Raw genomic sequence first — 13,365 nt, 5'->3', positions numbered from 1 at the left:
ACAAAGGCCAATACTGTGAAGTGTTGAAAAAAACACATCTACCACCAGCTTCTTCCATACCACAGCAACGTGAATTATTGCAGTTCCCTGATAAGCATGAAAGAAAAGAGTTTGGGGTAGGGGTTTTTTTATTTAGTGGCAGTGGGGGTTTTTTGTTCTTGGGATTTTTTTTTTTTTTTTTTTTGAAAGAGAGCTACCAGTGTTTAGCTGAAGCACACCAACCTGTCTGTAAGTGTTGACCTTGCAAAGAGCAGTAAGTTTTATAAAATGTAGGTTGCACTTTTACAGTTGGTCTACAAGGTTCAGTGCATGGCTGTGGTCAAAGGCAGTAACCCCATTCAACACACTTCCCCTGTCCATCCACAGGCTCCTACAACTTTTGGGGCTCAGTTCTAGAAAGTTTCTGTCAGGTTAACTTTTCAGAACATCAGTTCCTTTATCTAGCTCCACGTGAGGCCACAAAAATGCTAGTGTTCGCTTGACAGAAAGGCCAGTAACTCCTGGCTAAGGATAGGCTGCCTCTATAGCCAGCAGCCCACAATGAAATTGCCTTAAGTTGATCATATAAATCACAGCCTCACAACAGTAAGTGATCATGTCATTGCGTGGTAAATTTTGGTAAGGATGGTCCTAGACAAAGGTCCTTGAAAAACAGCCATCTTAAGGTTTAAGATTAGCTTTATGGCAAAGTGTTGTTAATCTACTGGTTAATACAGCCAAGTATCAGCAGCAGGTGGATTATGATCAGGCAAAAACTTTGCAGCTTAAAGGATCTTCTACCAGAAATAACTCTTTGGTACAACCACCTGAGATCATGGCTTGATTAGCAAACATAAAAGATATTTCAAGAGCATCTTACCAGTGCTTACCAAAAAGCAAGATCACAACTACTATGGTAAAATAGTGCCAACCTTTATGCCTCGATTACAGATTAAAAAAAATATATATATTAAAAAAACAGCTATTTAGAAACAAACAGAAACAATCAAGACAAGTACTGTATGAACAGGAGAGACTGAACAAAGCAGTTAGTGGTTTGAATTAAATTAAGACAGTGGTAGGACGTAATGCTTTATCACTAGAGGACAGCATACATGCCGCAGTCAATGGGGGACACAGGAACACAGCTGTTGAAACATATCACTGCAGCCTCAGAATAGGAGATCGAGTCTTGCTCTAGAACCATATTGAAGCACTCTTTAATTAGGTCCACTGCAAATTCGTAACTCCTCATCCCAGCAAAGCAATCAAAGGCAGATGCAAACACTGTTATCACACATTAACCCTGGCTGCTGCACAGAGTACCACATTCAGCATGCTTTTAGCCCTGCTGGATGTGTTAACTTATCCAGGTTTGAGTGATTTTTGACTTCTCGGCAAATTCCTTGTTATTTCTAGTGGCTGTATCACCATGTTTTAGGGCAACCTTGAGACCATTTGCAGTCTTGCTCCTTCAAAACTACTTGAAAACGCACTGTCTTCGATGAAAACTCACAAGAAAATACAGCAGTCTCACTTTTCATCATTAGCAAAAGTATAGAAGGACTCTGACACTGAACACGTGAGGCATTCCATAATTTTTACATGAATAAAGCACTGGACTTACTGGGCTGGCAAATGGTCCTGACCTTTGAGCCTCAAACCAAGTATGACAACCGCAGGTTCTGTTGAACTCAGGTTTGCAACAGAAACAAGTGAAATAGCACTGATGACACTTCACACAGTTAAATATACTAAAATAAGAATACTTAAACAGAAAAAAACCCTGCTGCTTTCCCCCCCCCCCCCCCCAACATGAAATTCCATTTTGCAACCCCCCCCCCCTTCTCATTCTTTCCCAGCTGAAACTAGCACAATTCGTTGGAGTAGCTAGTGTGGTTAAGCAGAGGAAGCTATGCTTGTTTGCATGGAATCTGCTATTTCCTCTCTGCCAAAACACTTGTTTAAAGAAGTCATGTAATATTTCTATTAAGCTGTAAATGCAGTTGACAAGGAAATGGCCTACTGGCAGTGCATTACCTTTGTGGCAGTGCCAACCAGCCTACAGCAACATAGCGCACATGGTAATTTCAACATGCATTCCCAAGTAACAAAATTGTGCCTTACATAAATACCACAGAACTCCAGCAACATCTAGAAAAAGCAGTGAAAATTTGCCCAAGCTTTCATGCTTGCCTGTATCAATTCTGTGTCATAACTAAAACAAAGTAGGAAAGCATCTACATATGTCCAAAAGCCCTGTGAAGCTATATCATATGACACTGGGAAAACTATTGCAACTTAAATCTGTGTATTTCTTGTTAACCACTGTAACAACTCACTAATAAAAATTAAGAAAAACCGTAGGTATCAAATATACAAAAGAGTACTCACTGCATACAAGCCCTTAAAAACCATAACATAATTTATTAACAAGAACACATGTTCTATGTAATCCAGAATTGTTGTGTTAAATTACTTTGGCCTTTGATAGCATTCATTTGATTACAAGAATTAAACAGATTCACAAGCTTTCAAACTCTGTGACCTTTGATTTATAAGCAGCTATTGTCATGTGTATAAAAATCCTCTCTGATAATGTAGTCCTCATCTTTCAACAGCTAGTGCAACTACGTGGTGTTAAAATGAACTCAGATGTAATTAAGACATCTTCCTTAGAACTACAACAAAAAAACCCAACATGATGAAAAGTATTTAATTTGTAATCAATAGTCCTTAAAAATATTTTTAAAATATTATTTCATCTTAAATTACATTCCCACCAAAACCAAGCTTCAGAGATACTAATTTTGTTCTCAGCTTTCATCTGAGTATTTCCAGTTTGAACAGCAGTTTAAAATAAGTTAATTATACAGAAAGAAAAAATACGGTGCAGGAAAACTACTAAGCTTTGCTTCCAAAATTATGTAATGTTTCTAACTGCAAAATGCTCGTTAGCTTTAACCAAGCTTCACACTGCCATAAAACTTCAGGAAACATCTCTGCTCCAAAAAGCGCACACAAAAATTAAGAACTTAACATCACTAAATACACTTAATTCATATATGCACCACCTTACAGCATTCATATATAAACACTACCTCCTTTTTCAACAGCAGTGGCTTCCTTATATTAAGATCCAGATACATGAGGCACCAGCAAAAGAAAACTCAATAAATTTTTCTGATATGCATGCCATTTTTTCAGCAAATCACAAAGCTGAAAAAAAAAAATCTGCCTTTAGCAATATAAAGTGCCTTGTATTAATACCAAATGGACAAGAACAGAGTATTTATTGATGCTTAGTGCAATCAGTGTGGCTATTCTATAGCTCATTTCAAAAAATAAAAGCATGACTAACAGTGGCAACAGTTATTCCTAGATAAACGTTGTTCCCCACGAACTTCTCCAAATAATGCCTTTATAACTGCTAGTTCTCACAAAGCAACTAAATCTATTTACATTTTATTTTGCAAAAACTAACTCAGTAACAGACTTCAAGAGTCAGTAATAAATAAAAACTGCCAGGGGTTATTAATATCAGCAGTGCTCACGTAGGATAATTCTGAATCCTTCTTCGGTCATCTTTACTTCAAAACTCCCTTTCAAAGGAGGGTGGCCCCTCTTGGTTGCGGAACTCCTCAAATGCAGGTACAGTATAGAATTCACTCTATGTTGCCTTCAAGTCAATTAAGCACGTACTGCTTTAGCTCTCTCTCAAGTGGAAATAAAAGCATCCTGAAACCTGATACAGATGTGTTAAAACACAGGCAAACCGCAGTAAATAGAAAGCAAGACAGCAAGTAAAAACCCTTAGTCTTAAAAATCTTATCATAAAATTAGTTTTACAATTCCAGTACTAGTTTGAGTGTTTCTTCTTTGTTTAATACAACAAACATGAAAACACCACCACAGACACTTACCCTCATTGGATGAATATCAGCATATGGAGGCTTTCCTTCAGCCATTTCTATTGAAGTGATACCAAGGGACCAGATGTCTGCCACACAGTTATAGCCGATCTCTTGTATTACTTCAGGAGCCATCCAAAACGGAGTCCCTATAACAGTATTACGTTTTGCCATTGTATCCTGTAATTATATTATTTATGCAATTAAAACATGGATATTTATTTTCATATTCTTTTTATATTAATACTACATTTAAAAGTAAAACTAGCTACCCAGAGGTCAAATGGTAGTGACTTCCAGTTAAGACCACATTCAGTCCATCAGCCTACAGGGGCCAAATAGGTGACAACAACCATAAACCTCAAACAAAGGTTTAAAGTAGGATTATCAGGCACTTGAAGTACACTGGGTTATAAAAACAGACAACTAAAAAAACTAAACAGCCTTGCAATACATTAAATACTCATCACGATAAAGAACATTAGCTCTACCACTAGTCACTCCTCAGATACAAAATTCAAGGCAGAAGAGAAAGACAAAAGTAAAAGAAGATAGTTAGGAGCACTAAAGCCTTTTAAATGATTTTTCCACATGTACTTACTGTTAACTGGCCAGCCACGCCAAAATCAGCTAATTTTGCATGTCCCTCAGTGTTAAGAAGGATGTTTCCAGCCTTTATATCTCTATGTATTTTCCTCATAAAGTGCAAGTATTCAAGTCCTTTAAGAGTAGATTTCAGAATAGTTGCAATTTCATCTTCTGTTAGCTGCAAGAAAACACAAAACCATTTTCAGGTATATACAGAGTCTATGTATTTGAACTGTTCAAAACATGATCATTTCATAATGATTATTATGAAACAAATAAAACAATGTACCTTAGGTATTTTAACATAGGAATATGCCCAATAGCATTTACAATTTAAAACTCTATCTACTAACTTGATCCATATCGCTAGATTTTTTTTACACATCTAGAGTCCAATTAGAGCAACTGAGCTACAAAACTAGAGAAGGGGCTGACTGATGCAGATCAGATGGCAGAATATGCAATATTCTCTTGCCTGCTAATCACAACTTACTCCTCTTTACATGTTGACACCCTTCATAAAGACAGTTGCATAGTTTCTACAACATACAACTAATGTATTTATAACTAAAATCATACATACTAGTTCTTAAATTATGCATTACCTTTGTTTTGACAAAGATAATGGTGATCACCACTGGACTAGGTGGCACACACAAGAATATTTCCCTGGAAAAAGACATAATAATTTCTCTACTGTAGAAGGCTACAGCTATTCCTCAAACTTCTATGCCCTTAAGTACTTTACGCCGTTTGCCCAACAAACTAGCACAGTCCTACATTTGGAAATAGATGAAAGGAATGCCACATTTTCTTTATTTCTCAAATTCCTACATAGAACGCCTCTGCTAAATCTACAATTAGTAGTATCATGCTTTTGTCCACCTATTGCTGTTCCTAACTGCACCACTATTAGTTTCTCATTGCCAGCAATCTACAAATTAGAGAGGATGAAATAAAAGCATCTTGGGGGATAAGGGGCGGAGGGGACGGGACGGATGACACCTACACGGACGGACACAACAACCCACAGCCAAACAAAAACACAAAACCGAAAACAAACCAAACACACAAAAAAACCCGACAACAACACAACAAAAAACCACAAACCCAAAACAAAGAGCAAGGGATATAGATGTACAGAAAACAAAACAAATAATTCTTTATTCGCAAAGCTTTTGAAAAATTTATTTCTTAGGGATAGCTTGCTACTTACTATCTGTAGGGAAATAACATAGCATGCAGAAATACGAACACCCAAATAGTTCCCAACTAGTTTACAGAATTTTACTGGAGACTGTCAAATAAGCCATTCCTTTTAAGGCTAGTGCCTTCATTTTATATGGAACATAAGTAAATGTTGATATTTTAAAAAAAGTATTTCTCACTCTGCCTGTGCTCCATACTGACACGAAGCTGTAGAACCACACCCATACAGATATGCCCCGATGACCTTCCCAAAACCTTACTCAGCCCTGAAAAAGGACAACTAAGATGTCAGGGTACTCTTATGCTGGAAAGTTCCAATAACTATAATCACTTGTTCCTTTAACGGTAGACAATTACAGAGATGACTGAGAATGGATACCAACCAGATGCTACAGGCTTTTTCTTACACCGTTCTTCTTGTTGCCAACTGATGCAGAGAATGAATGCTCACTGAACTTCTGGGATTTTTCTAAATTACCTGCATAACTCAAAAACTGCCAGATGATATCCGCATCGGAAAAAAAATCAGATTGAATATATAGCTCTTCAATTTCAGCCACAAATACTGTATTTTTTAAAAATATCTGTAAATGTTGATTAGTTTGCTGTCTGTGCAAAGGTTTCCTGTTAGTTCTTAATATTAAGCATAAAGAATCCACATGAGCTATGCTATAACATATCATGTTCCTATCATGCGATAAATTTGTACAACTAACAAATCTTAATATTGCTGACACTGACTATATCACAACTACCACTATGTGAAGATAGTGCCACATGTCAGCCTGCAACTTTTAAAGTAGTTGCAGCCTGTTAATACCTTCTTGTCTCTAAAAAAAACATTCACTTACATAATGTTTACAAGTGTATATTATCATCTATGACCATGCTGAATTTTTAAAAACTTTCTTTATATTCTTCAATAATAGCATGGCCTTCAGTTAGTTCTGTGAATTAAGGTAGAAGAGTTGAGGCTCTTTAGAACTTTAGAGTTCCTAAAGTCAACAATACATTTTGCACAGTTATACCCAGCTTTTTTTCATATCATGTTTGCTGTTTATTTTTCAGTCACAATGAAGAGGAAGGTACTCTCAAACTAGTCCAGTAACTGAATACAACCTGAAAATTTGAAGAGTAAGAAGAAAAAAAAAAAGAAAAAAAAAAATCAATCACAATAGGGGTATTTACTGAACTCTGTAAAAGCATCACAAAGAAACACTAAGAATTCTTTTGCTTGCCTTTTTTTTATTATTTTTAAGCAGACCAGACAAACTCCAGCTTTAAAGCTTAAAAAAAAAATAAATTAAAAAAATCAATTATTAAACACCTACTATAAATAATAAGTTGGTGTAGACTGAACAGTCCAAAATGTTTCTCTTATTTACTACTTCAATATTTTGTAGAATTTATATACTATCACAAATGATACAATAAGTTGCAAGTATAAACTGGCAACAAGCTGACAGATATTTCATTACCAAATACAGTAGGAAAAAAAAAAATATGTATCTGCTTCATAAACTACATGGACTACTGAGTAAGTCATCAGTTAGCACAGTGGTTTATCTTCATTGCTTTAGATCAACATAATAGGAACACTTAAGCTCCTGAACAAGCGTTATCTGAGAAACAGTAAGAGTGAATTGCAGGTACTAAACCCCTGAAAACACTTCTCAGATTTGCATCAACATCTATTCTAGAATAAAAGCAAGCGCACACACACACTTCATTCCATGTGATGCAATTTCTCAAGGAAATACAAACAAACTATTAATGTAACTGAAATCTGAAATGAATCTGTTCAATTACAGTACAGTAAGAACTAAGCAAATGAACTTGACGCATTCTTAGAAATATAAGAAACCACAAAAGTCAAAATGAGTACTCCAATTTGGCTGCAACACTGGGTTGCATTTTCCCCCTCTTTCTCTACCAGTCCTATACAGAAATTAAATTACGCCATAGCAATTTCTTCCAGCTTCGGTTTTGAAAGTGTTGGTACACATCTGCACCTCCCTCCAAAAAAAACCCACCACCAAAAGCCCACAAGAAACAAAAAACCCACTCATAATCACTCTGAGCCAACAGAATGACTCAACAGAAAGGAAAAAATTATTAGTCAGCAAGATTATATCCACTCAAGTTGCTCATAACAAGTTTTAATTATTTAACAAACAGAACTACTTCCCTATTCCAGCTTCTATCCAGTCTCATAAAACCTGGGCGTGGAGCCCAAGGGCACAGTTACGCGTACATTTATTTAAACAGCAGTGCCAATCTCCAGTCCCTCCTCTCAGTACAACCTACAGCAGTAATTCCCACTGTGTGTCAGCCCTTCCACTGAACAACTGTAACTGACCCTAGTTAAAAATAAACCTGTCTGCCAAATTATTTTGCCAACAAATCAGTTCCCCAGTTCAATTCATGGCATAGTCAACAAGGATGTAGCAGAGTAAGAGCTGCTCAAATTGGCATTGCTTTCCCAAGTACATGTGTTGCTATACCTAAAGAGCCCCCATGACTTTTATACACCTTTCTCTATGCCAGCAGAGGATGAAATTGATGGTGGCATTAGCTCCATGCTCCATCGCAAGCAGTTACCGCCTCTGCTGCGCATTATGCATTCCTTGCCTGCCATTTATCTCCGAGATCTTTCAGCATTTCTATTCAGTAGCACACTGCTTAAAGCCTTTGTTTGTGCTACTTTATGCTGACTTCAAAGAATTTTGTGCCAGAAGAACTGAAAACCCAGTAATACACAGCTCAAACAAGACAGCTTTCCTGGCATTGGACCGAGGGAGTAAAGCCATCTACCTGACCTGGAGTCAAGCAAGAAGGGACTTAAATCAACTGTAAGATAAACTGAAGTATGGTCAGAAGGGTATCTGGAGAAAAGACAATCCTCATTACATGATCTAATAATTTTGTTAAGTACACTAGAACTGTGATTATCTGAAGACTCACACTACAAGCAATTTAAGCTCTGACTATTAACAAATACCATATCGTGGATGGATTATGACAGGCTGAGTGTAACACTTTCTGCCAGAACTTTGCCAAATCCATCTGTCATGGTTTAACCCCAGCCAGCAACTAAGTACCATGCAGCCGCTCGCTTATTCACTCCCCCCCTGCCCCCCAGCAGGGTGGGGAAAAGAATCAGAAAAAGTAGTAAAACTCAAGAGTTGAGATAAGAACAATTGAATATTTGAAATAAATATATACGAATAACAAGAAGAAGAAGAATGAAAAGGAGAGGGAAGGCAAAAGGAATAAAATCCAAAGGGAAGGGGGAAAAAATTAAAAAAAAAAAAAAATAAAAATGAAGTGATGCACAATACAACTGCTCACCACCTGCTGACCAATGCCCAGCCAGTCCCCCAGCAGCAATCAACCTGGCCCCGACCAACACCCCCCAATTTATATACTTGGCATGACATTCTGTGGTATGGAATAACACTTGGGCTAGTTTGGGTCAGCTGCCCTGGCTGCATCCCCTCCTGATTTCTTATGCCACTCCAGCCTTTTTGCTGGCAGGGCCCAAGAAACCAAGAAGTCCTTGATTTAGTATAAACGTTGTTTAGCAACAACTAAAAACACGAGTATGTTATCAACATTATTCTCACTCCAAATGCAACACATATTCCTAAAGACAGATTATCTAAATGCATCAACAGTTTATGTCTTCATATATACAAGAAAAAGTTGTTTTGTTAGGAAATACATAAAAATACACTAATATTATTTTTTAAAGCACAGCAAAACACAGTGTATAGGTCTTCTTTACATCATATAGAGATTAGCTGGCACAAACTAATATAAACCTGATGCAATCTGGGGAAATAGGTGGAGGCAGATACATTTTTTTGAGTCTACTGGTTGTTGCAAGCAACAGGGGACCAAAGCATACAAAAACAGATCCAAAGCTCCTCCCATTGTTTATTTATTCACAAAAATCTTACAAAACCACAAATAAACTCTTAAAATCCACATCAGAATGCTTCTTAACTGTCTCCTTCCCTTCTTTACCCTAAATCACAGGCTCTCCTCCATGTATTTAGTGTAGTGACTATGCCCTTGCAAGTGACTTTCAACTTAAGGAAACAGCTAAGTACAGAATCAGCCCATGGTATGCCTTGCCATAGCACACAACTTAATTATTGTAGGTCATAGCACAAGAATTAATCTATTTAATATCCAGTACTCCATTTCTAACAGCAATTAAATGTCATCATACAAATAATGCCATTGGTAACTACCACACAGAACAACCAAAAGTATTTACTATTTTAATACCAGGAATATGTTACAGTCAGCGTTGCTATCCTGGTCTGGCTGTATGGTTCCTACACCGTACTACTCCTGATCAAACCATATGGGTACTGTGCTTCCTGTTAAAATGGTTGGTTTATGTTATTTCGAGCTTTGAAACATACAGCACCATTCTTACATCAGCACAGCATGCTCTATACCTTGCATCTTAGTATAACTTCACAGACATTATCTTTCTGCTTTGTTTCCAATTGCTAGTTGTGTCAAGATCCTAATTTAAAATCCTATGGAACATTTATCTGCTTGGTATCTTTGTTTAGTTCTAATTCTGTATGCTATGTCTCTTTGATGGGTTGGTGCTACCCTCTAAATATGAGTCAACCATGAAGCAGCTTCAAATCCTTCATCATCAAAACCACATGCAAGCTAAATATTAAAATGAATGTGAATGATAAAACCTACATTAAAACATTAGCCAGGAAGCCAGTCCTTAAAATGGAAATTTGGAGCAAAGCAGATCACAGCAAATTCAGGTGTTCCACATCTATTAGGATACCAGCCAATCCACATATTTACATCTAACTGGCTATCAATACTATGCACAAGGGAGACTTAAGGATGCATTTATGCAGTCTATCACACACTACCTAATCCATGCAGCTGTTGGGACAACTCATCTACAGGTTCTCTGCTCACAGGCATTCTCCTTCCTGAGGGCCCCTCTGAAGGGGTCTGGGTCAGCTGAATTGCTTTAACTGCTTAAGTCCATTCCCAGCTGCTCTTTTTACACCAAGTAATACATGCACAATGAGCCTGATGCTTCCAGGAAGTATCACATTACTGCATCTAAACAGTCTGATTAGGTCAAGTACACTGGGTAAATCCACTCTCATGGCAAATAAAGGCACCATGGTATAAACATTCTTCCAGCAGAAGCTATGAAGCTGGAACATCATCGATCTTAGCATATTCACATACTTCTATTCTTCATTTACGTGATGACAAGGATGGAGAGATGAACAAATGAGCAGGGGAGAATAAATGACAGTTACTACAATACCCTTCCCGCTTTTAATATTTGAAGTATAACTTATGAATTAAGGCAAAAAGCTTCAGAGAGAAAAGTTGTTGTTACAGTTGCAGCTCTAGCCTGAAGTCAACATTAAATTCTGGTTCCCACTGTCTGCTCCAGACTTCAGTAAGACTGCACTCTCTTGAGGCCACTTTCCTTGAACATCTCTTTCACAGCAATCGCATTTCAGACTCTTTTTTTTTTTTAAGCAGATCTATATGCTCTGTGTGAGGACTTCTTCAAACAAAAATCACAGCTTATATCTTAAGTAATTTAGATATCATTATTTGGTACCTCACTCATGACAGCAAGGTTTGGTCTAAGACTTTCAATAATTGTCCCAAACTAATGGGGATAATCCCTTCTTCCTCCTATTATATAACTAAGGAGACACCTAAATATTACGATAATGACTGGAATAAGAACTCACTACCATAGGAGAATTACCAGTTTTACTCAAGTATAACAACTTAAGCATAGGATCATGTGAAGGAAGTGAGGCAGCATCATTCTTACTGAGCTCAAGTCATGCTGCACACATACAATCATATGGAAAATATGCTGCAATAAGCCCTGTTATGTTTATTGAATGACCCTTCACTGCACAGGTGATTATCAGTTATAATCAGGTGATTATCAGCTTTGTGGTTTGTACTATGTCATCCCAGTAACATTAAATTTTGTAATGTTTCTTGAATATAATATGCAACAGACCCCATTTTCTCTTCTCAAATTAGCATTTTCATACTGGATAATTCAAGATAGCGCTAACAAATCTGAATCCTGTGTCTGTAGTTTGAAAATTACTACAGTCAGCAGCAACATAAAATTATCTAAAACATATCTAGCAGCTCATATGGAAAACTTCAAGGAAATCTCAGGCACCTCCCACGGTCACATGCTCAACATCAGCTAGTACTAGTAAGTACACACAGGGAGATCAAGAACTGATTAGCATATGGAAGTCTGATTCCTTAGCCCTTATTCTTTACTACCAAGTTCCAACTTACTATACAACATCTATGAATTACTGAAGTGGCTAACGAGATGTTGAGCACAACTTTGGAAGTAATGCAGAACAGTACAGAGCCTCTCCAGCACTGTACTAAGTACAAATAACATGAGAAAAAAAGATTTTGACTATGATTAAGTAGCACAGCAACATGGATTTGTCACGTCTACACAGTTGTGATCAGCACAGATTTAGTTACTTTGGTTCTTCAAAGTCCTTTTCTGACAAAGCACTGTGAATAAGGTCAAGAGGCTCAGTGGAAGTCCTAACCACAGGTCAGTTAAAACAGCACAGCCACGTGCCTTTCAAACAGGAAGCACTTACTTGCGTTGTCGCTGTTTAAAAACAGCTTCACCATTATATAAAACACATTTGCACACAGATCATTTGGCTCACAAACTACACACCTATTCACACCACCCCCATTGACCCTGACAGCATCTCCAGGGGAGATCCTGAATAACCTGTATTAAGTGAACAAGGGTCAGCATGATATTGCCCTTGATCCTGCCAAACAAGGGGAAAAGCCTCAAGCAAAAGCAGATACACCTTCAGATCACCACCTTCCAGCAGGCCTGCTAACAGCAGCGAAGTATTAGTATTTTTATGAACACAGGATCCTCAGAGGAATGAGGACTCCTAGAGAGAAACAGGATCTACCTGACAAAGGAGGTCAAGAGTATCTTTGCCAACAGGCTTGCTAACCTAGTGAAAAGAACTTTAAACTAGGTTCCCCAGGGAACAGAAACCAAAGCCCTCATTTAAGTGGAGAAACAGAGAACAGGGAAGCTTGGAGAGGGTTCCAGAGGAAGTTTTCTCACTTGCTTTTGGAGAAAGTCGGACAGATGGGTACACCTGAAACCCTGTCTACAGAAGTATACAGCCTGTGATGCAAACAGGAAAGGCTGCCAGCACGTGCACAACTGCAGAACGATGATGTCACTTGAATTAGAGGCTCAATGGGATAGCTCACACAACTAACACACTGTGAGACATGGGTGCAGGCTCCTCACAACAAGGAGGAGAGGTGGGTAGGGGTGAGCTGCACATGAACATGCAGCTCTGCTATGGAACCCTTAAACTTGCTGAGAGTTTATAAATCAAAACCAGAAGGGCAGCCTAAAAGATGGATGCCATCTGCTGCAAACCACCCAGTCAAAAAGGTGATGTAGGTGAAGTCATCAGCACTGGAAGAAGCCTCTGATCATAGGCCACTGTTTATGGGGGGTGGGAGGTGGGGTGTCAGCCACCTCGATACCTGTTGGGAGGGCAATATGGCAAGGTACAAAAAACAGGAGCAGTAATAAGTTTTACTGCAGGTG

At 37.9% G+C, this 13,365-nt stretch overlaps 1 protein-coding gene across 4 annotated transcripts in view; it reads right to left on the bottom strand.

The window, feature by feature from the left end:
- STK3 (serine/threonine kinase 3) overlaps positions 1–13,365 on the bottom strand; it is a 138,537-nt gene that overhangs the window by 103,285 nt on the left and 21,887 nt on the right. For all 4 annotated transcript variants that reach the window (XM_056331020.1, XM_056331022.1, XM_056331019.1 and 1 more), the window contains exons 5-6: positions 4,492–4,656; positions 3,903–4,070 (exon numbers count right to left, since the gene is read on the bottom strand). In XM_056331020.1, the coding sequence (XP_056186995.1) occupies positions 3,903–4,070; positions 4,492–4,656 (333 nt within the window). The remainder of the gene's footprint in view (positions 1–3,902; positions 4,071–4,491; positions 4,657–13,365) is intronic.

The sequence above is a fragment of the Falco biarmicus genome, chromosome 3 (genome assembly GCF_023638135.1).
Source record: "Falco biarmicus isolate bFalBia1 chromosome 3, bFalBia1.pri, whole genome shotgun sequence".
NCBI lineage: Eukaryota > Metazoa > Chordata > Aves > Falconiformes > Falconidae > Falco > Falco biarmicus.
Note: the sequence above shows the minus strand (reverse complement) of the source record. Positions and strands in the feature narration are given on the sequence as shown.